The sequence below is a fragment of the Castor canadensis genome, chromosome 2 (assembly GCF_047511655.1).
Source record: "Castor canadensis chromosome 2, mCasCan1.hap1v2, whole genome shotgun sequence".
NCBI lineage: Eukaryota > Metazoa > Chordata > Mammalia > Rodentia > Castoridae > Castor > Castor canadensis.
In genome coordinates, this window is record NC_133387.1 from 116,344,881 (window position 1) to 116,370,364 (window position 25,484).

Here is a 25,484-nt window from a genome sequence, read left to right on the forward strand (position 1 = left end):
AATGCCTAAGTGGAACTGGGAAGTTTTTCTTTTTTAACTTATTTGTTTTTTTTCTTTGCTTTTTTTTTATTTTTAGTGGTTTGATTTATTGATTTATTGATTTACATATTTAGCAAACAAATGTTGAAACTTTTCTAGACCATGAGGACACTTTGCTTTTAGTGTGCTGGTATACTTCCTGTAATGTCAGCTCCATGTCACTTCAGCTCCTGTGCCTTAAGTTTTCATTTCAGAAATGCTTTTGTCTTTTCTTTTGATTTCCTTTTTTCAGTTCTGCCAAGTCATGCTTCACATGCTCTTATTGTATCTCTTCTCTAAGTCCCTTTATTTTTGCTTTGTGAACTTACTGATCAAGTTTTGCTTCACATTGTAGTGATACTTTCTAATGAGTTTCCTTTTAGTTTTTGAGATAGGGTCTTGCTATGTAACTCTCAACTTATGCTCCTAACCCAGCCTCCCAGAGTTCTTGGGTTACTGGGGTGCATCACCATATCTGGCTTCCAGTGTATTTTCTTTTTGTGCTGAGAAATTTTTATTTTCCTTTTTATTCATATATTTATAGACATAATAGTTATATTTTTTTCTTAAGTGTGAATATGTTAAATTTTTCTGGACCAACACTTAATAGGAAGATTCTTGAGAAGAGGAAAATGGTTAGGTTAGCATTCTCAGTTATCTCAAAGGCATCCTCTTCCTGCTAAGTTATAAACAACAGTTTTGGGGGATGGAGTTGTCATTTTGTGTTTTAATAGATGGTGACTTTTGGTGGCCAGATTTTGTTTCTCATATCCTTTCCTGTTTCAGGAGGGCGCCTATAGTTACTTTTTCTTCTTGCTTTACCACTTCTGCCTTGGAGGTCAGTTCCCTGTTTAGATGTAGTGCCTTTTTGAAGACCTATATTCTTCTCTGTACACTTCCCATGCCTTTTTTCTCTGCCTCTCCCAGCATTACCTGCCCACTTTACACTCAGATGGCCCCACAAAAGTTCCTACTAAGGATGTGACCAACTCCTTCTGGGAATAACTCCTCGCTGATTATTGGGGATAGGTAAGGGGCAGAATAGATTTTGCCACTCTTGGACCTTTTGCCTTTTCTTATCTGCTGCATCACTGTGGTTTTCCACACTTATTTTACATGGTGTTTGCTTTTCACTTGTTATTTGTATGTTTTCTCTGTCTCATAGCTTTACTAAAGGGATAAATTGTGGGTACTGCATTTATTGTTCTTAACCTGTATGTTTTAGGAGAAAAGATAGAAAGGTATGGGTCTAAGCAAATTCCCTATTTCTACCAGAATTCCAAAGCCCTATCATTTTAAACCACTGAAACCAGATCCTCCATGATGGTTCTGTCAGTGATTTAAGATGACAAGAATGAGGATTTTTTTTTTTTTGGCGGTACTGAGGTTTGAACTCAGACCCTTTGCTTGCTAGGCTGGTTCTACCACTTGAGCCACTCCACCAACCCTGGTTTGTGTTGGGTATTTTTGAGGCAGGATTTGCAGACTGTTTGCCTGGGCTGGCTTCAAACCTCTATCCTCCTGATCTCTGTCTTCCAAGTAACTAAGGTTATAGGTATGAGCCCCCAACACCCAGATGAGATGAGGATTTTTCAGAAATATTGATTCCTGATATCCAGCCCCAGAGTTTCTAATGTCACTGTTCTCTTAGTTTATTATGAAGTACTCTCGATGATTCTGATGCAGTCAGTTTGGGACCTAACAATCCGAGGATTAAAAACCCTTTTTCAACAAGAGGAAATGCTGTAAGTAAAAGACTTTTTAGAGAAAACATTTTTCCTTCCAAAAATATTCTTTGTATTTTATTTCAGGTAAACTATAAATATCTAACTTTACTTTTTGGATAAATTCATTTGTAAAATGAGTCCATGTATGTCTGGGTTTATAAGTCTGAAATAATTCTAATATTACTATGTAATTCATAAAAGGAAAATGATAAATGAAACAACACTGAAATGAATAGAAACAGAAATAGAAATTTAAGGTTATCAGGGCCCTTGTGTTAAATTATGCATTGCAAAATCAGGTATCAGTTCATGATGGTGCTAATCTGTATACCTGCCTGTGTCTATGCTATTCATTAATTAAACTATAAAAATTTAGCAAGAAAATATTACAAGTTAGTATATAAATTGGCATTAGCAATTTAATCAGATTTTAGTATAATCCCTGAGAACAGAGATTAGTCTTACTTCCTTTATATACTTCAAATAGTTATTACAATGTTCTGCCTACTTGGTAGAACAGTAAAATTATAAAAACTGGGTAAGGTACATTAATTTTGCAATTACATTTTTGATGTGAAGAATATTACTAGTTTCTCATTTAACTGTTATCACAAAAATTAAAACAAAAACCTTTATGTGTATAAATGAGTCAAACTGAACACAAGCACAGCTTGTGAAACAGAACAGAGAAATTTAGTCAAACTTGTCACAAAGACTAAAGCAACAACAAAAAATCCCCAAACTAACCAACAGACAAACCCTAACTCTAAGGTAAGCTTTCTCTTATTACACATTTTCATAGCTACATATTAGGTTAAATAAATGTTATAAAAATATGATGTACTACATACATCAAAGGTCAAATCTTGCCAGGTACCAGTGGCTCACTCTTATGTTCTTAGCTACTCAGGAGGCAGAGATCAGGAGGATCACAGTTTGAAGCCATCCCGGGCTAATAGTTGACAAGACCCTGTCTCTAAAAAACCATTCCCACACAAGAATAAAAAGGGCTGGTGGAGTGGATCAAGGTGAAGGTCCTGAGTTCAAGCCCCAGAATCACAAAAAAAGGTCAAATTTTCACCAGAAAGCATTTCTTTTGAGATAAAAATTCAAAGCATCTCACCAATGAAGATATAGTCCAGACTACATTTCAAGGGTATAATTCTTTGCCATTTTAAAAGAAAAGAAAATTTCAAAGCCAAGTATCACATCTCATAACCCAAATCAGTTACTCATATCCCACATTCTCACCTGTCCAGCCAGTATAAGCAGAGCAATCATGAGGGTCAGCTGTCTTCAACCCTTCTTCCATTTGCTGTAGAAGATCTTTGATTTTGGTCTGGATCCGCCTTATGAAGTTATGAATAATCTTAAAACCAAAAGATAAGATTACATTGTACAAGCCTGGGACTATGTTGCAGTAGCAGTCAAGGTGCATGAACATATTAGAGAGAAGTTATTTTACTTGGCCATTCTTAATACCTCATTAACTAGAGTCTATCCTTTTACAGGACTAATATTTTAATGAGATAATGCACTTAGGTATTATAACTCGTAAGTGAATCACAAAAAAACAATTTGTAGAAACCAAAGAGGGAAAAAAAGGAAAAAATAAAATGGATTGACTACACAAACATTTAAAATGTCTATAAGGTAAAAAACATTAAAATGGTTTAAAAATTAATGGCAAAGAGGAAATATTTTCAATACTAAATAGAAATAAAAATGAATACAATATGGAAGCACAGCCCAAATTATTGATGTATCTTATACAAAAGAAAAAAAATCAAATGATAAACATATGCAAAAATGTTTGATCACTTGGTGATTAATGAAATGCAAATAAAAACAAGTACTATAGTTTATCTATCAAGGAAATTGTAACAAAGAAATTTTTAAAAATATTAAATCCCAAAGCTGTGAACAGCAAAGGAAAAGGCATTCTTATTCACTGCCGGCAGTCTTTCTCAAGAGAAATACAAAATGTTCTTACACTTGATAGTGTTAGTGTCTTTTCCACCTTTGATGGTTTTTAAAGTATATTATTTGCCATATGAATTGCTGAGGGGGGTCTTAAAATCTGTTATGATTATGAAATTGCTTATTTCTCCCTTTAATTTGGTTTTTACTTCTTCCTTTGTGCATGCTGAAGCTGTTATTAAACATATAAAAATTTATGACATTTTCCTGATGAACTGACTCACTATCAGAATGAAATGTGCCTCTATGAGATTATAGACAAAATGCCTTTATGTTTCTGCATAATTAAGGCTTTCAGGGAAAATTATACTCAAATTTGGGATTCTGGACTTCAACATTAATTAATTCTTAAACTGTAAGAATTAATTTACAACTGCATATATAACAAGAATTCCAGAGAGGTTTGCCCTGGAGTGATGAAAACAGACAATTCTAACTTGGTAAAACTACAGACATTGGGCTTGTCTCTTGTACACAGGGATTAGTGTACATTCCAAAGGGTGAGAGTAGAATGTTTCAATAAGACTCTCAGAAAGGGAAGGGGAGATAATTTCCTTTTTCTCCTTTAAAAGCACAAAAATCTTATTTTTCAGCATTCCTATCTACAATACAGACTTTGAGTATGTAGAATAGCTGACCCTGCCTTTACTGTGTCATCTTACAGGTAATAACAAGGACACTGGGAACCACTTGGTATTTGCTGATAGGTACATAACAAGAAATTGATCCACAAGCTTTTCACCATATATCCAGGATAATATTAATTGAAGATACATATTAAAAACTTAATATTTTCTTTATCTCATCATAAATCTATCTTACATGATATTAATACAGTCACATCAGCTTTCTGATTGGTGCTTGCTTTGCCATCCATTTACTGTCGACCTCTCTGTCTTTATAGTTAAAGTGCACAACGGGCTGTAGTGGCCCACGCTATCATTCCAGAAGTCAAGGAGGATCTAGTGTTCCAAGGTAGCCTGGGTTACCTATGAGTTTGAGGCTACCTTGGACTCCACAGTGAGACGTGCTTCAAATCACCCCCTCCAAAAGTGCATCTCCTGGAAAGCAAATAGTTGGGTCTTTTCTGTTTGCACTGTAGGGGAGGGAGAGATCACCTCACCTGACCATTAGTTTTTATGTGGACTCTTTGAATGGATCTAGGAACTGAATTATTACAAGAGCTGATTAATAAGAGAAAAAACAAATTTCATTAATTTTTTACATACATGGGGATTTTCAAAAGAGAGTTAAGTTCAAAGAAAATGATGAAATCTACATGATTTTATTATTTTTAGACAAAGACTAAAACATTTGTGAAGGCATAAAAAGAGCCAATAGATCTCTGAACTAGGATAGTGAATTCTAGGGATGTTGTTAAACAATATAAGGAAGAAAATAGTACGTATTCAAGTTCATTACCAATTACCAGTCTATAGTAGTCCAGGCTATTTTTCTGCCCTGGTGCTAAAAACACCTCTCCTAAAAAAATCTCTGGCTGGCTGTGTGTAGGAAAGGACAAGCCAAATGGCCCTTTCTGAACTTACCAGTTCCTCAAATGATTTCAGCTTGAAATAATCAATATACCAAGTGGACAGAACTGTCTTTAACTCCTTGTTTGATGTTTATGTTAATTCACTCTGATGATGTCCTTGAGAGTATGTAGCCATTGATTTGGATTGGAGTAACCATTTTATTGCTTTCCGTATGTCATTGCCTGTTCCTCTTTTATCCCTTTCTTGCCTCTCCTCCCACTTTATGGATTATTTGAATATATTTTAGAGTGGAATTTTAATTTTCCTGCTGAGCTTTTAGATATATTTCTTTATATTATTTTTAGTGATTGCTCTAGAAGATACAATGAACATCCATAAGTTTTCACAACTCACTTGCAGTTAGTAATACACCACTTCATGTAAAATGCAGACACTGAACATAAATGTTTGTGTCCTATGCCCATCCTTTCTGTCATAGCTGTTATATATTAAGGACAACATAAAAATGAATCCTACAGCGAATGATAACATTTCGCTCTTCTTCATGGCTGCATAAAATTCCATTATGTATAGATACCACATTTTCTTAATCCACTCGTCAGTGGTGGGGCATCTTGGCTGTTTCCATAACTTGGCTATTGTAAATAGTGCCACAATACACATGGGTGTGCAGGTGCCTCTGGAGTAACCTGTGTCACAGTCTTTTGGGTATATCCCCAAGAGTGGTATTGCTGGATCAAATGGTAGATCAATGTCTAGCTTTTTAAGTAGCCTCCAAATTATTTTCCAGAGTGGTTGTACTAGTCTACATTCCCACCAACAGCGTAAGAGGGTTCCTTTTTCCCCACATCCTCGCCAACACCTGTTGTTGGTGGTGTTGCTGATGATGGCTATTCTAACAGGGGTGAGGTGGAATCTTAGCATGGTTTTAATTTGTAGTTCCTTTATTGCTAGAGATGGTGAGCATTTTTTCATGTGTTTTTTGGCCATTTGAATTTCTTCTTTTGAGAAAGTTCTGTTTAGTTCACTTGCCCATTTGTTTATTGGTTCATTAGTTTTGGGAGAATTTAGTTTTTTAAGTTCCCTATATATTCTGGTTATCAGTCCTTTGTCTGATGTATAGTTGGCAAATATTTTCTCCCACTCTGTGGGTGTTCTCTTCAGTTTAGAGACCAAAAGACCAAAACTCGTATGTTCTCCCTCATATGTGGACATTAGATCAAGGGCAAACACAACAATGGGATTGGACTTTGAGCACATGATAAAAGCGAGAGCACACAAGGGAGGAATGAGGATAGGTAAGACACCTAAAAAACTAGCTAGCATTTGTTGCCCTTAACGCAGAGAAACTAAAGCAGATACCTTAAAAGCAACTGAGGCCAATAGGAAAAGGGGACCAGGAACTAGAGAAAAGGTTAGATCAAAAAGAATTTACCTAGAAGGTAACACACGTGCACAGGAAATCAATGTGAGTCAATGTCCTGTAGAGCTATCCTTATCTCAACCAGCAAAAACCCTTGTTCCTTCCTATTATAGCTTATACTCTCTCTACAACAAAATTAGAAATAAGGGCAAAATAGTTTCTGCTGGTTATTGAGGGGGTGGGGGGTAGAGGGAGGGGGCGGAGTGGGTGGTAAGGGAGGGGGTGGGGGCAGGGGGGAGAAATGACCCAAGCCTTGTATGCACATATGAGTAATAAAAGAAAAAAATGAATCCTACAAGATAATGCTGTTAACTTTTGCTTAAAACAATTACTTCTGTAAACACATTAAAAGGCATAAAAAGCAGAGTGGAAAAGCTGATTTGTATATGTACTCACATTATCTACCAAGTTCAGAGCTCTTTGTCCTACTCCTGAGATGTGAGGAGCTTCCATCAGGTGGCATTTCTCATATTACTGATCTGCTGTGAAAAACTCCCAGTATGTTTTTTATAAATCTGAAAATCTTTACCTTGCCTTAATTTTTGAAGGACAGTCTCAATGAATAAAGAATTCTGAATGATGGCTTCATTCCGGGGGTTTGTCTCACGAAGAACTCCCAAAGGAGAAACAGAAAATTATTTTTCTCCCCTATGTTATTTTCTTGGTTCTTCATATATCATGTAATTGTGTATTATGCCTAGAATATTAATTTGTAGTCTGTGATCCTTCTTGTATTGAATTGCAAATTCTGTTTTAGCAGCAGCTCTGGTCTCAGTTCAGATCTTTGGTCTTTTCCTGAACTTCTCTGAGTCTATTTCAGGCATATGAAGTTCAAATTTTAGTTAGGTACACATTTCTGCATAATGTGGGATCTCTTCTCTTGCTCATCTTCTTCCACACTGTCATTGGCATTCGCTAACTGACTTTCATGAAATATTTCTCTGTAGCATGTAATGCTGTATGACAGCACTTTTCCCACAGAACTTCTTTCATAACTGGAGTCAATCCTCTTAAGCCCTGTTGTTGCTTTTTCAACTAAGTTTATACACCATTCTATTTTATTTTTTATTTTTTGTAGTACTGGAGATTGAACACAGGGCTACCCCACTTTTTAGGCAAGGGCTCTACCACTTAGCTACACTCCCAGTCCCAGATATTCTAAATCTTCTAAATCTTCCGTCATCATCAGCAATGTTCATAATACCTTTACTAAGAGTAGATTCCATCTCAAGAAACCACCCTTTTCTTCATCCATAAGAAGCAGCACCTTATCTATTCAAGTTTTATCATGAGATTGGAGCAATTCAGGACATCCTCAAGCTCCACTTCTAATTACAGTTCTCTTGCAATTTCAGTCACATCTGAAGTTACTTCCTCTACTGAAGTCTTGAACACCTCAAACTTGACCATAAAAGTTCAAGTCAGCTTCCTTCAAACTTCGGTTAAGGTTGACATTTTGACCTCACATGAATCAGTAATGTTCTTGTCGGTATTTAGAATAAAAAATCCTCTCTCCTAAAAGTTTTCAATTTACTTTACCCAAACCCATTAGAGAATCATTACTGATGCCAGCTGTAGCCTTTTAAAATGTATTTCTTAAAAAATAAGAGTTAGAAGTTGAAGTGACTCATTTTTAAAAAAAATTACTCTTTGATCCATTGAATGCAGATGTTTTATTAGAAGGTACGAAAGCAACATTAATCTCACTGTACATCTCCATCAGAGCTCTTGGTTGACCAACTGTACTATCCATGAGCAGTAATATTTTGAAAGGAATCCCTTTTTCTGAGCAGTAGGTCTCAAAAGTGGGCTTAAAACAGTCAGTAAGCCATATAGTAAATAGATGTGCTGTCATCCAGGCATTGTTCCATTTCTAAGCACAGACAGAGTAGATTTTGCATAATCCTTCAGGGTCCTGGGATTTTTAGAATGGTAAATAAGCAAAAACATCAACTTAAAGTCACTAGCTGCATTAGCCCCTAAGAAGAATCTCAGTCTGTCCTCTGAAGATTTTTTTTTCTTGGTGACACTGGAGTTTGAACTCAATGCCTCATACTTACTAGGCAGGCACTCTACCACTTGAGTCACATTCCTAGCCATTTTTACTTTAGTTATTTTCTGGACAGGTCTTGTTATGGCCCCAGAGACCATAATTCTCCTAACTCTGCCTCCCATATAGCTAGGATGACAGATGAGCACCACCACATCCAACTTGTTGGTTAAGATGGGATCTTGTTAACATTTTCCTGGGCTGGTCTCAACTCAGGATCCTCCCTATCTCCACCTCCCACCACATACATCTCTGTCCTTTGAAGCTTTGGAACTGGCACTGACTTCTATTCTCTAGCTATGAAAGTCCTACATGTCATCTCCTTCTAGTATAAGGCTATTTTGTCTGCCATGAAGAGTTATTGTTCAGTAAGTAAGCCAGGCTCAAAAAGTCAAAGGTCACATGTTTTCTCTCATATGTGAATGCTAGATCTGTAAGTTAAATGTATACATAGAAACAGATATGATCATACACATGTACACATACAATATCCACACATCCACCCACCCCCACTCACACACACATGCATATATAGTGAGAGAAAAAATTGCATTAGTGAGTCTGTCTAATGGGGCTACAGGAAGTAGGAAAGGTAAAGAAAATGTTAGAGAATGAAAAATATTGAAATAACCCATCTATATATGAAAATAATACAATCCATTGTAAACTACTGAATATTACGGAAGTATGGTGATAAAGAATGAGTAAGTAACAGGGGGAAGAGGCTAATTTGATTGAAGCACAATATTTATAGACCTAAAGAACCAAAGTAAAATCCCCTGGGACTATCAATATATACCTAAAAAGAAATGAACAGCAGAAGGCAGAAATAGGTCTTTTCAGGGGGTGGGTACCAGTGTGAGGTAGATAGAGACAAGGAAAGGGGGGATGAGAGTGTCTATGGTGGATGTATTTTGTATCCACATGGGAAAATAGAAGAATGAAACCTGTTGAAATTGTTCTAAGAAGGGGGTGGGGGAAAAAGGGAGAAGGATGGAGGGGGTAAATCCAACTAGGATATATTTAGACTCACATGTAAATATCACAATCCCTGTACATCTATTATGTGCTAATAAAATTATATAACAAAAAATAAAACAGGCCATGTTAAAGGGAAGATACTAGCAGGAGGGAAAGGGTAGATGAAGAATGTAAAGGAGGGTGAACATTGTTAAGGTACTTCCTATACATGCATGAACATGGAACATTGAAACCTGTCAAAGTCATTTCAAGAAGGGGAGTGAGAGAAGAGGGAGATTAATGGAGGGAATGAACCAAACCAGGGTATAATAGATGTACATATGGAAATGTCACAATAAAATTAAAATGTTTAAAATATGTATGTATATATGTATATAAAATTCCTAGGTTGAGAGTTCTGTCATGGTAACTATTTCAAAGCATATGCTATTAAACCTGCATTTCTCATAAATGCCACTGGAGTATATTTTTAAGAAATATGATTACTTACTACACTTCCCTTTACCATTTACCAAAATATCATTTCAAAAATCATTCTTTTTCCTTTGCTCTAAGGTACATTTTCTAATTCCCTCATATAAAGGAGACTTGTAATTTGTTCATACTAGATTGAAAGTTTCTTAAAGAAAATTTACTATGCTAATTTATCCTACAAATCTATTTTGAGATTACTGGGCTAAGAGAAATTTAAACTGGTTCATCTCATTAAATAATGGCATTATTATAAAGATAACTGTAACAACTGAGCACTTATTATGTGACCAGCACTAAGTGGTTTACATGGTATTTCAATTAATCTTCTCATAACCCAGTGGCTCTCAGTTTCTTAGAGAGAAAGGTGAGGCTTACTTGAGGTCACAAGAGCTCTAACTAGACTACTCCCAGAGTTCCTGGGCTTCCCCGAGCTCTACTTATCATGCAAACCTTTGCTGAATTCTGCATTAACATTTTACTTTCAGATTTTCAAGGTTTACAACTTTCACTCATTCACATCATATGAAAACAAATAACCTACCACAAAACACTGAAAGAACTTTAGAGGTTTGTATCGCTGAGACTGATTTTTTGCAATTATATTGCAATCAGAAAGATTTTCTTTTCTTACATGTAGGCAACAAAATGCCCAGATGTGCTATAAAGCAAAATGTATGGAAGTAGCTATTAAGCACTGATTACAAAACTCCTTGTAAGGTATTACTACACCTATTATTCCAAATGATGCACTATAAAGTAAGATTTATTTCTCTTTCTTACAATTTTTTATGGTAATAAATTTTAGGACTCAGATGGAAGAGTTTTTTTCCTGGGGCAAGGAAAGAAAGTGGTAGGAGAAAGAGAGAAAAAAAAGGGAAAAGGACAGGCATGCAGACACTGGGTGACAGTTAAGCATACAAATTACCCCAGTTATGCTCTTGAAAAAAAGGCTCAGGAAATTAACTTCTTTAGTTAACGATGTTTTTTACAATATGCTTCATGAGAATAATTAAGGGGAATGATTTATTTCTAAATTTGTCATTTCCTAGAATATGGATTCAGTACCTCTCTGCCTCTTGAAAAGTAAGGAATATGCAACCATTCTCTTTCTAAAGTATTTATGTTCCGTATTTTTAATGAAAAATTTAGTGCTGGTTTGAAGAAATACAAGAGCTATATGTAAAAATACAGAAGCCTTTTAAAAGATTAACAACTTAAACAAAAATCATGACATTAACTTCAAATAGAAGAGAGTATAAAGTTTCAAAATAGGTATTTAATGTAAATAACTCCTAAAAAGAAAAGTGTTAACTTCTGAATAGCTATGCATGCATCAAGCTTTTGGGTTTGAATAATAGTTTAAATGCACCAGGAAAGCCTACTAATAAGATGATTCACATACTCCTAGCACATGCTAGGATTTCGGACACTGTCTAATTTAACCCTCCTGATAATCCTAAAGCAGTATTATCATCCCTGTGGAATAAATGAAGAAACTGAAGCTAAGCAAGAATAACTTGCCTACATTTTTAAAGAGAATAAACTTAGCTTTTTGACCCACAGCTTGTATATATGATGATGTACAAAAAGTCAAAAATGTATATACACAAGCAAATCTTTGTTAGGAGAGGTTGTAATGAACCTTTTCAATTAGAGGACATGGACTGAGAAAGCACATTTCATAAACTCAGATCCCCTAGGCTAAAAACCTCTTGAAAGTAAAATGCGGTCTGATTTTTTTTTTCATTTTTCTTTTATTATTCATATGTGCATACAAGGATTGGTTCATTTCTCTCCACTGCCCCCACCCCCTCCCTTACCACCCACTCCGCTCCCTCCCTCTCCCCCCCCAATACCCAGCAGAAACTATTTTGCCCTTATTTCTAATTTTGTTGTAGAGAGAGTATAAGCAATAATAGGAAGGAACAAGAGTTTTTGCTGGTTGAGATAAGGATAGCTATACAGGGCATTGACTCACATTGATTTCCTGTGCATGGGTGTTACCTTCTAGGTTAATTCTTTTTGATCTAACCTTTTCTCTAGTACCTGTTCCCCTTTTCCTATTGGCCTCAGTTGCTTTAAGGTATCTGCTTTAGTTATACAGATGAAGTCTGTGGACTTGATTTGCTAACACTCCCTTCTGTAAATGAAAATTAATGAAAAAAAAAAAAAGAACCAAAATCCTTACCTAAAAATTATCCAAGGAAAAGGGGATGAGTAGCCTTACTTTTGACAGTAAAGAATTAGATGGTAGTGGGAACATCTATCCGCACTAGTGGTATTTTCAATAAACAGATTCTTACGTAAACTGAATCTACTAAAAAATGGTATTTTTTTCTGATGTTTGAAAATAAACATAGATTTACATAATCAGATTTGTTTCTGTTTTTTTCATTTCAAACTCAATAATGATAGAAAATATTCTAGATTACCCATCCTAAACACACACACCTCAGTTCAATTTGATGTGTGTCATAAAAAGTAATTGATAATCTTGTGCATACTCTCTGGGGCACATATAGCATAAAAGGAAGTTTATAATTGCTGGAAGGAAAAAGTAAAGGATAGGAAATATTTTTCTGTATTTTACTGAAAATATAAACTTTAAAGAAAATTTTCACTATCACATATATCATAATAAAGACAGAATATATAATGATGTGAATAGTGATCATTAACTGAATTCTTACTACTTGCCCACGTAACTTTATGTACCTAGTTACTAATTACATTAGCCACTGAATATTTTCAAATGTGCTAATCCAATTAGCCATTATAACAACCCAATGAGGACAAGGTAGTTATATTACATCTATTATTATTGCAAGCTTTTAACAAACGTATTTCATTACAACTATATTAAAAACTTCAATTACCCTTTCAATTTAACTCTTTACAACAAGTTGATGAAGTAAAAAGGACAAGTTTCTATGTAGTTAAGTAACTTACCCAAATTCCATAGCCAGTAAGTATCAAAAAAGAACAGAGTGATCTAGCCAAGTTCTTTACTAGTAAAGATTCCAGAATGTTTTCAAAAGATGGTTTCATAGTCTCCTCTCCAAAATCTTCCTATTACCCTTCAATGCTAAAACCTTTCCATATGATAATTTGAAAATTGGTTGGATGTTTGAGCCATACTGAAAAAAAAAAAAATACAGCAAAGGAGGGAGAGAGAGGAGAGAGCAGAGAGGAGGGAGGAGGGAGATAAGAGGTGGGTGGTGGTAGGAAAGAAGAAGGAAGAAGAAGAAAGAAGACCAAAGAAGTTCCCTGGGCCTGGGATCTTCTTAAAAAGCAGACTGTGGTTCCTTAGGTCTGGGGTGACCTCTGCATGCCAGACAAGCTTTTGGGAAATGCTGATGCCTTTAATCCGCAAAACCTCATTTTGAGGACAAAGGCTGCAGGATTCATTCCTCTACCCCTTACCCCATGCTGCTTTAGTTCACTGTTGTTACTGGGGTTTGAGCTCAGGGCCTTGTGCTTCCTACGCAGGCACTCTACCACTTGAGCCACAACCTAGGCCTTTTTACTTCAGTCTGTTTTTCAGATAGGGTCTCGCACTTTTGCCAGAGCTGGCCTCAGACCACGATCTTCTTCTACCACCTCCCAAGTAGCTTGGATTACAGTCATGAACTATGACCACCAGCTAGTCTTTTAAGATAGGTTCTAATTTTTTCTCCCCAAGATTGGCTTCAGATTGTAATTCTCCTGTATCTGTCTCTCAAGTAACTGGAATTATCAGTGTGAGTCACTGTACGCATTTTATTCATTTATTTGTTTTTAAGCGATACGGTCTCATTATGTTACCCAGGCTGGCCCAGAAATCTTGGAATCAATTGATTCTCCTGCCTCAGCCTCCCAGATATTTGGGACTACAGATGCTAGGCTCTTTATTTGGATAAAGAAAAAAGAATTGTGTTTCTCTAGGCAAATGAGAAGTGCTGATTTCCTTATGTTCCCAGAATACATTAAGATGTTAAACAAATCTGAAAATGAAAGAGAAATCTACTTTCAAACAAACAAACAACCAAGAAAACTAAATGGGGTTATAAAATAAGATAGTTCCAATAGCTCCAGATTGTGCTGAATTATAAATAGCAAGTAAAAGTTTTCCTAATTTCATTTTTCTGTGGACAAAGTTTCAAAATTCTCAGATCCATCAAGTCTTTCAGAATTGTCTGCTCTCTACCTTTTCAGTCTCAAACCCCATATTACTCACACTCCCTTTTTTCTAGCCAGGTTTCACTTCCTGACCGTCTTCTGATATGATGTTATAACTCTAAAGTCCTTGCTAATCCAGCTTCTTACCCTAGCCTGGCAAAGCCACTTACTCTCCAAGGATCACAGATGGCCATCTTCATCTGAAAAGCCTTCCCAGGTGTCAATTAGTCTCTCTTCTTCTCTTGTGCCTTCATGATATTCTTTGCATATTCTAATGCACTATGGCACTTGTTGCATTATTTTGGAGAGCACACATCCAGCAAGTCCCACTGGCAGTGTCATAGCCATTTCTCTGCTAGCTAATGGGCTATGGCCATGGCCTCCCCAACAAGTTCTAGGTCTCAGCCCTGACTGCATGGCTCTAAATGTCCTAGCATTTACGTTCTTGTGTATCCCTCCACTTGACTAACAGTATATTGTTTCTGAGATTATAAAATGACTGCAGCTTCCATCTTAGGTGCTTTTGCATACAGTGTCACCTTGACCACCCACTCCTGGGGGAAGTCAGCTGCTGTGTTATGAGGCAGCCCTCTGCCAAAGTCTATGTACTGAGAAACTGAAGCCACCAGTCAATGAAGTTGGAAGTAGATTCTCCTAACTTCCCTGCTTTAAGTTGACTGCAATTTTTGAAAGTCCCTGAACCAGAACCACTCAGTTAACCTGTAACATCATAAGGGTCTGCATCCCTGACCTGTAGACATTCTGTGAGACAGTAAGTCACTAAATTCAGGATAATTTACTACATAGTACTTGGTAGCTCATCACAGGAGCCTGTTCCTTGGATATTCTCTGAGCCTAGGCATAGAACTACTCCTTGTACCTAGTGTCCCTATATTTTCTAGAATTCTCTTTACTTCTGATAACACAATCATCCCTCATTACGCCAATCTCATTATGATTAATTACACTTCTTTATATTCATTTTTCCCTAACAAATAATGTGTGGTTTTCATGCCAATTGTACCCTAACATTAGCAAATAAGTCTGATGCTGTTAGCCAGACAATCATACTTCAGGCCTATCGTGGTGGCTCACATCTGTAATCCCAGCTACTCAGGATGCAAAGATTGGAGGATCATAGTTTGAGGCCAACCTAGACAAAAAATTGCAAGACTCCATCTCAACAAACAAGCTGGGCATGGTAGCATGCACCTGTGATCCCACAGGAGGGCATAGGTAGGAGCATCACAGTCTGAGGCTGGACCTAGGTAAAAACCAAGACCCTATCTGAGAACTATCTTAAAGCAAAAAGGCTGGAAGCATGACTTAAGTGGTAAAGTGCTTGCTTTGCACACGGCCAGTGCCAAACCCCAGTGCCACATCAAAAAAAAGGTACCCTTCAAGAACTCCTGGCTTTGGAGCCAAGTGCAGCAGATTACAACTGTAACCCTAGCTAACTAAAAGACAGAGATTGGGAGGATCTTGGTTCAATGCCAGGCTAGGCAAAAAGTGAGCCCTAATCTCAACCAAAAAGCTGGGCATGGTGGTTCACAACTGAAATCCCTGCTATACAAGAGGCATTGGGAGGAAGATGATGTTCCAAGGTTAGCCACAGCAAAAAAAAAAAAAAAAAAAAAAAGACCCTATCTAAAAAAAAATAGCCTAAAAAGCAAAAAGGGTTGGATACGTGGTTCAAGTGGCAGAGTGCTTGCCTAGAAAGTGCAAGCCCCTACATGAGCGTACATATGAAGGAATATGTCAGGGCACAATCAAGATAACCTGCAAACCCATGTTCATGGCAGCGCAATTCCCAACAGCCAAAACACGGAATCAGACTTGGTGCCCATCAAGTGATGAATGGATACAGAAGATGGAATGTATATACACAAACACAAAATAAGAGTATTATTCAGTCAAAAAGAATGAAACTAGAGATCATCATGTTAAGTAAAATAAACTGAGCAAGACAAATATCACATTTTTCTCTCAGAAGCAGAATCTAAACATTTAAAAAAAAAATCAATCACAGGAGTGTAATAAAGGGACTGTTTGGGGACAGGAACCAGCAGGAGGGGGGATGGTGAAAGTTGAGGGTGAAGGAGATGGTGAATATGTCGAAATACTTTACAGACACATGTGTGAAAATAGAACTGAACCTGATAAAAATTGTTTTTAAAAGGGGGAAAGGAATAATAAAGTATAATAAAGAGGGTGAATTTGATCAAAGTAAACTATATGCATGATGGAAATACGACACTGAAACCCCTTTCTTCAACTGTTATGTATGTTTATATCATACATAGGGGTAAACTGAAGGTGAATTTTACTGACTTATACCACACATACATGCAACTAATCTAAAATGAGATCAGGTAAATGAACTAGAGAATACTAGCAAAAAATTTTATGTAATCTTTACTCACTAACAGCACACATTAAAAGAAAAGTATTTAATGCTTTACTTAGAAATAGACAAATTATCCTCTGCTTTAGTTTCCTATGGATGTCACAAAGTACTACAAACTATGGCTTAACATCAAAAATTACTGTCTCACAGTTCTGGAAGTTCTAAGTTCAAAATCAAAGTGTCAACAGTGCACGCTCTTCTGAAACCAATAGAAGAGAATCTTTCTTGCCCCTTCTAGCTTTTTGGTGTTGCTGGCAATCTTTGGCACTGCTTGTCTGGAAGGTGCATTATTTCTATCTCCACCTTCATTATCAAATGATCATTCTCTCTTCCTGTGCATTTCTCTCTTCTTAAAAGGGCACCAATTTGGATTAAGAATTTCCCCTAGTCCAATACAACCTCACATTAACTAATCACATGTACCATGACCGTATTGTGGCTCAAGTGGTAGAGCAACTTGCCTAGCAAGTACAAAGCCCTGAGCTCAAACCTAAGAATGGCAAAAAGAAAAAACAAACTTCCATTTCCTCTTTTCTTTAGCACATAATCATAATCACTGGCATAGGCTGCCACCCGAACTTAGTATTTTAACCGCATAGAGATACCATAAGCCCAACTGGCTATTTGTGGTTTAATTTTTTTTTAAACATAAGTCAATGTGGTGTACATTCAAGATCAAAATCACACTTATCCAAATATAACAGTTAAAAAATATGCAATCTTAGTACTGAGAGCTGGACTAGGTCTCCTTTATGTAAGGTCAAAAATAAAATTCACCTGTTCCTAGTAGAGATGTAAACATCTCTTTACTGTTTTCATGGATAGCATTACTCCATCAAACTATTCTTCTTTCACTAAACATTGTATTAACCTTAAGGAGGCACTGGGAAAAGCCCCAAAGGTAGTATTAAAGAGCAACTAGTAAAAAGTATGAATTATGGATATGTTTTAAATGTTTGCTAGAGATTTTTGTTGTAAGACATTAGAACACTAAGTCATAAATACATCAGATATATGTAAAACTAGAAGGTAGAGAAAAAATTATTGATAAATGAATTCTAAATCATAGGACTTAAAATTGTTACGAGAAAAATGAAGTTAACATTTTTTAAGGCATACTACATAGCAAATCAGGCAGCTAACAGGCAATTTTATATACCTTAATTAGCTCACTAACATCCCTGAGTTGGGAATTTGTTACCCACCGCTTTTAAATAGATAAGAGGTTTTAAAGAAGTTACTTGCCAATGATCTTATATCCAGGCCAATGGTTCTTTCAAAATTACTTTCCTAGTTCTGGTCAACTAGGAAATATAAAATACCTGGGAAGCCAGGAAGGGAAGTGAGACTTGGAGGACATGCATTAGTGGAAAAGACAACCTAGTGACTGTGGTTTTACCAAACTTGAATATGGTTGTACTGATGTTCACATCTTCCTTTAGTTTCACTTTTTCCCTCCCAAGTTAGCATATGTTCAGATTCTCCGTGAAGGATGGCAGAACATGCCACATCAATGTATGCCATTTTGGCATAAGCTAAAAGCACAGAAGGCTGTTCCAAACCTCCCCTTTTCCCCGGAAAGCGTAAGATAAAACTTCCATGGAAAAGATGGTCCACTTATACTAGGACTAGGAGAAAAAAAAACATTATCACCAGAGACAAAAAGTCAAAGCCAAGAGAATTTTATACAAACAGACCTGGTTAAAATAATCACCTTCCTTCAGCCTCCATATACACTGTATTTTAGTTACTTTTCCACAGTTGCCTCTGTTCGGTCTAGTATAAATGCATTTAGGTTTTGCCACTGTCTTTACTTCCTTATGAGGACTCCCATGTCACATGAAAAATAAATTTGTATGTCATTCTCTTGTTAATCTATTTGATGTCAATTTAATCCTCCCGGGCTATCTGAGGACTCTAAGAGGGTAAAGTTTCGCTTCCCATACACTAGTTGCCAGTTATGGGCACAGAGACAAGGCCAGTTAACATGGAGTAACTGTTTATCAGCGATGCTTTTTTGCTGTTTTCCTAGGCCACAAAATCCAAGGAAAGGGGATCAGGGGTTAGGCATCACTCGTTCCCTCTCTCCGAAAAATGGAAAGAACAGGGAGTCGACGTGGTTAAAATCTGCTTATCTAACCGCCACTGGAACCCTGGCAGTCACTCCTGGGAGCAAAGAAACACAGAGCTCCACCAGTGGGTTTCGACAAGCGGAGACCAGCGGGGTCCACCCCGGGTAAAGTGGCTACCACACCAAGGTCCACCGCGTGGCTGACCATCCCGCCCGCCAGCCAGCGCTCACAGCACGTCCAGCCCTGACCCAAGCGCAGCGGGTACGGCGCGCGCAGGTGACGTCAGCGCGCGACCGGTGGACGCTACCATTGTCGGCTCCCCCATCCCAGCGGGACCCAGCCCTGGCAGTGAACTCACCTTTCCGTCCTGGTGGAAAGGGAGGCCAAGCTCGTCTGTGGAAGGCGGGGGACGAGCATAGCCCGTCTCCTCCGCCGCGCCTACCGCGAGCCCCACAGCAGCAGCAGCAACCTCGTAGTCCGGAAAGGGATTGGGGAACGCTCGCTCCTCCATCTCCGCCTCCCCTCCCAAGTGCAGCTTCAGTCTCTTTGACATGGTCTCGCCCATGTCCGCCGCGCGCTCCCCAGCACCCGCGGCACGGCGAGCGGGCGGGGACAAACCTCCCGCGAGGCGATTCGACTGGAGCGAAGCTCTGGAGCCCGGCTCGCTCGCACCCGTCGCCTCACCGAACCCCCGCGGCCGGGGCCAATGGCTTCCTTTAGGCTGGCGGGGCGTGCAGCTGCGTTGCAGCGGGCGTCTTACACACCCGCAACCAACCCTTCGGGGAGGAGTGGGAGCTCTGGCCCGTGGGCGCTTAGAGCCCGCTCACGTCCAGCCCCATCGTCCCCGCGGCCCGCAGAGGCAGCCTGGCCGCGGCCGCGCGCACCGCAGGGCTGGAGCCTCGCGTCCGGAGAGGCTCCTGGTGTCGCCGCGCCTCGCTCCTCTCCTTCGGCGGAGCTCCTGTAAAGAAGAGGTCGCTGTCATTCGAGGTGTGTGCGCTTGGCAGACCAGGGAAAGCGCATCCCTAGACGCGCAGTTTCACCAGCCCCGCGGTGCCGCCCATGTCCTCGGCCTGTGGGGGTGCGCCAGCCACGCAATAACAGCGGTTTAGTTTGATATTTAAAAAAAAATTATCTTCTAAAGAAAAGAATTTCAAAGCAGCTTTAAGCACTGCAAGGAAAGTCTCCCGAGGGAATGGGGGTGAGGTTGGGGGGGGTGGAGATACAGCCCCTCCCATTCCTTACGGTTGGGAGGGGGTGTCTGGAGGAGGAGTCACAGGCCTCTTTTTGTTTTATTTCATTCCCTTTGTCTTGAATAAATGGACATCTTGAACAAGAAGAGTTGTGATGTGAAAGCATACTTGATCATCTAAATATTTTATTGGCCAAATAAATCCCTTCAAGAATATAATTGGCCAGGAGCATAACACGGATCACAAAAGATACACAAGCAAATAGATCTTTGCATTTATATAATCGCAATATATGATTTCATAGTCTTTATTGGTTCTCCGTTCTTCATGCTATTAATTTATAACAAAATTGTAATGATTTCTCCTCCTTGAGGGAAATATGTTATTTCAGTTTTCTTCCATTTAACAAACATTGGTGCTACGTGAGTGAAAAAAATAGGTATTTTTCCTGCTGCCTCAATATCTTCACCAGTAGGCTGTGAGTCCCTGGACCAGGTGATCAGTAGCACCAGTGACAAGGCTGACTCCTGCCACAAGTTTCCCTTCTTGCCCTTTTCCTGATTGTGATCTGGTGACAAAGAGTCTTTGCTTGACAAAACTTCATTCAGACTAAACCTTTGTCTCGGTCTCCCAACTCCTAGGACTATGGGTGTGTATCAGGACACCTGACACCACTTAGTAATTTTCCATTCACTGACTCCCACCTTGTTCCTTGGCCATAAATACCCACTTGAGGTATTTATAATCGAGTCTAATCTCTCTCCACCAGTAAAAAGTCCCAACGCCATGGTCCCTAATTGAGATGATCCTGCATGAAATCTGCCTTACCAAGTTTTAACAGCTGGCATTAAGTACATTTTTCATTAATATTAGTGATAGACACCAGTGGAGGCGCCTTGTGCTTTCACTTGAGCACTCCACCCTAAGCCCCAATAAAAGCACTTGAGCCTTCACTATCTCTCTGCTCCCTTGGTGCTTCCAATCTAGTCCTTTCATGACATGTATTGACTATCTTTCTGAGAACTGTTAAGTACATATAATAAGCTTTTTTCTGTACCTGTCCTGTCCTGCCTCTTGAGGTCACACCTGCCTGGCCACTGCAGAGCAGGATATTAAGCCTTAGTTCAATCAGGAGAAAGTCATAGGAAAAGAGAAAGTGATTGCATTAAGTGAAGGAACTGCTTCACTGGCAACTGTACATTCTACCACCAGGCACACAGGGCCTTGGAGGAATCTGGTGGTTCATGGTCATACCTGTGAGGGTAGTGGAGTCAAATGGTGCCTTCAAAGGCAGAACTCGGGGAGCAAATGCTTCATGAACATCAGAAACATACCATGAGAACCCCCATAAATATTTGTGAGAGGGGCAGTTTTCAAAGAGTGAACCAGTAAAATATGAGTTACTGCTGTTCATATGTTTGTCCACATGCTGGTGGGATCTTCTGTACAGAAAGCAGTGGTAGAGATAAGATCTTTCCCACAAAAGATAGAGTATTTTTCCAAAAAAGTGCCTTCTCCACTCAGATGGCTGCTGCTTCTGATGCAGCTTGAATTTCATTTGGGACAGAGCTTCCATTTATAGAAATGAGCTGGCTAGGTTAACCATCTGATTTCCTGTGTAGATAATGGAGCAGAAACATTCCCCTTGTCTTCCACCTGTCCATCCTCTCATAGGCTTGCTGTGATTTCCTATTGGAAATCTATGTTTTTCCTATTGGAAAAACATCCTAGTTGATATTTTTACTGCTAGGCTTCCAACTGGACCACGGAGGCAGGATTTGACTCTATTGGAGCCACTCCTATTCGTCCAGATGTGAAGAGACTAGGTTTTGTTTGAGAGGACACTCGGATGGTTAAGGAAGACTGTCTCTGCCTCATGGAGACATGTCTGGAGCTAAGCTTGAAAGTAGGCATGTTATGAGGAAAACCTTGTGCCTTTTAACCACATTATTTGTGTACATGTTATCTTGATCTATTTTTCCCTTGATCCTTTAGAAAATATTACTCTAACTTTCAGACTGCTCTCACATGTATCACAGGAATTTAGCCCATCTTGGGTGAGAGCATTAAAGGGAGACAGCTGTGGCCAGTCTACAGGCAGCATGAGGGTGGCAGTAGAAATTAATGATTAGCATCTCCAAAAGGCAGCAAATTTTGAGGAATAGAAGTTGAAGGCATAAAGTTTAGTTGCTCTCCCATAAGGTGATTCTTTATTAATTTGAATGTTTGAGGAGTCTGTCCTAATCATTTAAAGGATAAAGTAGGTTTGCTTTAACCTACCTAACAAGTGGTTTTGTTGAGGAAGGCCGTAAATTGTTTGGTTCTTTAAAAGATCCAAAGAGAAGGATACAAAAAACAGAGGGTTCCACATCTGGATTTTACGCAGGAGAAATGAAAGCATATGCCAATCATAAACTTGTACATGAATGTTCATAACAGCATTATTCATAGTAGCTAAAAGGCATAAACAACCCACATACCCCTCAGATGATGACTGGAAAAAATGTGTATTTACACAAAGGAATAGTAATAAGTAGTAAAAAGGAAGAAAGTATCAATACATATTGCAGTATGTATGAACCTTGAAAGCGTGTTAGGAAAAGAAGCCAATAACAAAAGGAAAAATAATTCTGATCCCATTCATATGAAATGTCCAGAATAAGCAAATCCATTGAGACAGACACACTAGTTTTCTCCAGGAGCTGGGACGGGGAGGAAATGAGGTATGACTGCTTAACGGGTTAGGGGATTACTTAATGCATAAGGTAATGAAAATGTTCTGAGACTAGATAATAGTAATGGATGCATAATATTATAAATGATCTAAATGCCACTGGATTGCATACTTTAAAATATCTAAGATTATGAATTTTATGTTTTGCCACAAAAATTGAAGTATTAATGCATGCTATAATATAGATGAACCTTGAAAACACTGTTGTGTGAATGAAGCCAGTCACAGAAGATCACAGGTGCATAATTATACTTATGTGAAGTGTCCCCAATAGGTTAATCTGCAAAGATAAAAGTTTAGTCATTGTCTGGGGCTGAGGGAGGAAGAATTGGATACTGATGGCTAGGAAGCATGAAGTTTCTTTTCATAGTGATGAAAATGTGCTAAAATTGGTTGTGGTAACAGTTGCATGACTCTGCAGATACACTAAAAATGTTGATTGGCAGACTTTAAATGAGTGAAATATATGGCATATGGATTATATCTCAAAGCACAAAAGATTGACAAATGGATGATCAATACTTGGATAGCAATTTTATTTGTCACCTTTCCATCATTGTGACAAAATACCTGAAATAAGCAACTTAAAAGAACCCATCATTTGGGATCATGGTTTCAGAGATTTCAGTCCATAGTCACTTTGCCCAATCCCTTTGAGCCTGTGGCAAAGCAAAACATAGTGACACAGAGCCATCTTCATAAAAATTATATAGTTTCTTTTCTCTCCTTAATATTGTAGAGATTCTTGCTTATACTTCTTTATAGGATAATATTTTAATGAAATTTCATAGATAGGGCTGTAAAAATAAGAGGATAAAATCCTATCTGCTAAAAAAAAGGAAGGAGGGAAAGAAGGAAGAAAGGAAGGGAGGGAGGTAAGTTAGGAGTGAGGGGAAAAAAGTGAAATAAAGATGAGGGGACAGAATGTCAGGGGATGAAAGTATTTCAATCAGGTTTCTGAAATCACTAAGTTCTTCTCAGTGAGACCAGTTGGGATCCCATCAGCAAATCTTGTGTAATTGTATTTTCTAATGAGCATTAACATTTTATTCCTACAAGTAACCTAAGTTTTAGATGTTAATCTCTCATATACACAGTTTTAGATCTTTTGCCTCACCATCTGTCAGGGAAAGAATTGCAGGGGTAGGGCTGACTCATAGAGTGGTGATTTCATTTAGTCTTGCATTATTTACCTTGCAAAATGAGTATCATGGACATTCTATCAGCTTGGGCAAAAGGCCTGTTACTATTATTTTAGTAAACTTTATTTTCACAAATTCGCTTCTTTTTTTGTTTTGCAGTACTAGGGCTTGACGTCAGGGCCTTGGCCTGTTCAAACTTCTGGGGCATATAGGTTTAACCCCAGCTCTCCGCTGTCACAACCTAAAAAGCAATAAACAGCAACAGCTCTTCCCAGGTTCACTCTTGGCCCCTAAATGGAGGCTAGAGTCTTCCTCCCCCATTCCCTGCTGCCTCTCCCTCATTTTCACTGCTCTATCTTTCCCACCCTTTCCTTCCATTTCTTTCTTTGACGGCTCCATCAGGGACCAGTCCCCACTGCTGGACCCTCCATCCTACACTAGTCTTCAATTTTGGTGAGTTTTCCCCTTCATCCGTGTTTCTCTCCGGTCCTACTGTGGATGTCCTACTGTGGACCACAGAAGCACTGGCTGGACAAGAGACTCCATCTACCAACTGGGTAGACTCACCTATTATTTTCTGGGGATGCCTAGAAAATATACATGCCTCAGAAGCATATCATAGACTATTGGTAGGTAGTCAAGACATCCCTGACCTCTGATATGTCTGCCTACTGGGTAGGACCACTATGGGGATTACTCACCACCTTTTTCCACAAAAATGGGCCAGAAACCCCTGAGGGAGAGTCTGCTGGGAAGTTTCCTCCAAAACTTCCAGACCCTGAGTCTCACAGAAATCTTAAGTCTAAACTGATTTTCTACTGTAACTCAGTCTGACACCAATATAAATTGGACAGTAATAACTATTGACAAAAGTAGGACACTTTCAATTTCCAAATTCAGCATGATCTCAAAAACTCCCTCCAATTCTATGGGAGATGGTCTGAGGTACCCCTATATCTAGGCCTTTGTTTATCTCCCCTCTAGACTTTTCCTCTTGTCAGTCTTGTCCACCTCATCATATTCTCCTTCTAAACAAAAATCCCCCTGGGATGCCTCTGTCTTCCATTAAAAAAACTCCCTCCTCCTCTGACTATACCCAAATCTATTATGTCATCCTCTCCTCTTCCCTCATCTCACAATATATAAAAAATGCTTTAACTTTAAAAATGCTTTTCTCTGAATCTGTCTCAGCCATCATGAAGGTTTCTTTCACCCCTTGTACTCCATAACCTGCTCCTGTCTCCTCTCCTGGACTGGTCATCTGAGTGAGGACAACAGAGACAGAGACAGATAAGTAAAAAAAAAAAAAAAGAGAGAATTGAGTCCTACTCAAATTACATTGTCAATTTCCTTAGCCTCCTGAGTGACTCACATGATCCTAGTACTATAAACATAAAATCAGTTAAAACCCTAAATGACATATAGTTGAGGATTTGAGATACTTTGCTGCCTCAACCTCCTGGATTTTTTTCCTACCTAATGCTAATTTCTAAGTCTGCCTAAACACTTTATTAACAGTTTTCTCCTTTAAGTCTTGCTTTTGAGATGGGCAGTTTTCCCATTGCAGACATGTGAAGGCCAGAAGGGGGATCGGATCATATCCAGGTCACTGCAGGTGGTTACCCTGGGCTG

The 25,484-nt window shown here is 38.6% G+C and overlaps 1 protein-coding gene across 1 annotated transcript in view; it reads right to left on the bottom strand.

Annotated features, from left to right (window-relative positions):
• Window positions 1–19,980, bottom strand: part of Lancl2 (LanC like glutathione S-transferase 2) — a 57,635-nt gene extending 37,655 nt beyond the window's left edge. Inside the window, exons 1-2 of the mRNA XM_020165939.2 lie at window positions 19,145–19,980; window positions 2,997–3,114 (exon numbers count right to left, since the gene is read on the bottom strand). Of these exons, the coding sequence (XP_020021528.1) occupies window positions 2,997–3,114; window positions 19,145–19,351 (325 nt within the window). The 5' untranslated portion in view covers window positions 19,352–19,980. The remainder of the gene's footprint in view (window positions 1–2,996; window positions 3,115–19,144) is intronic.
• Between the last annotated feature and the right edge of the window lie 5,504 nt (window positions 19,981–25,484).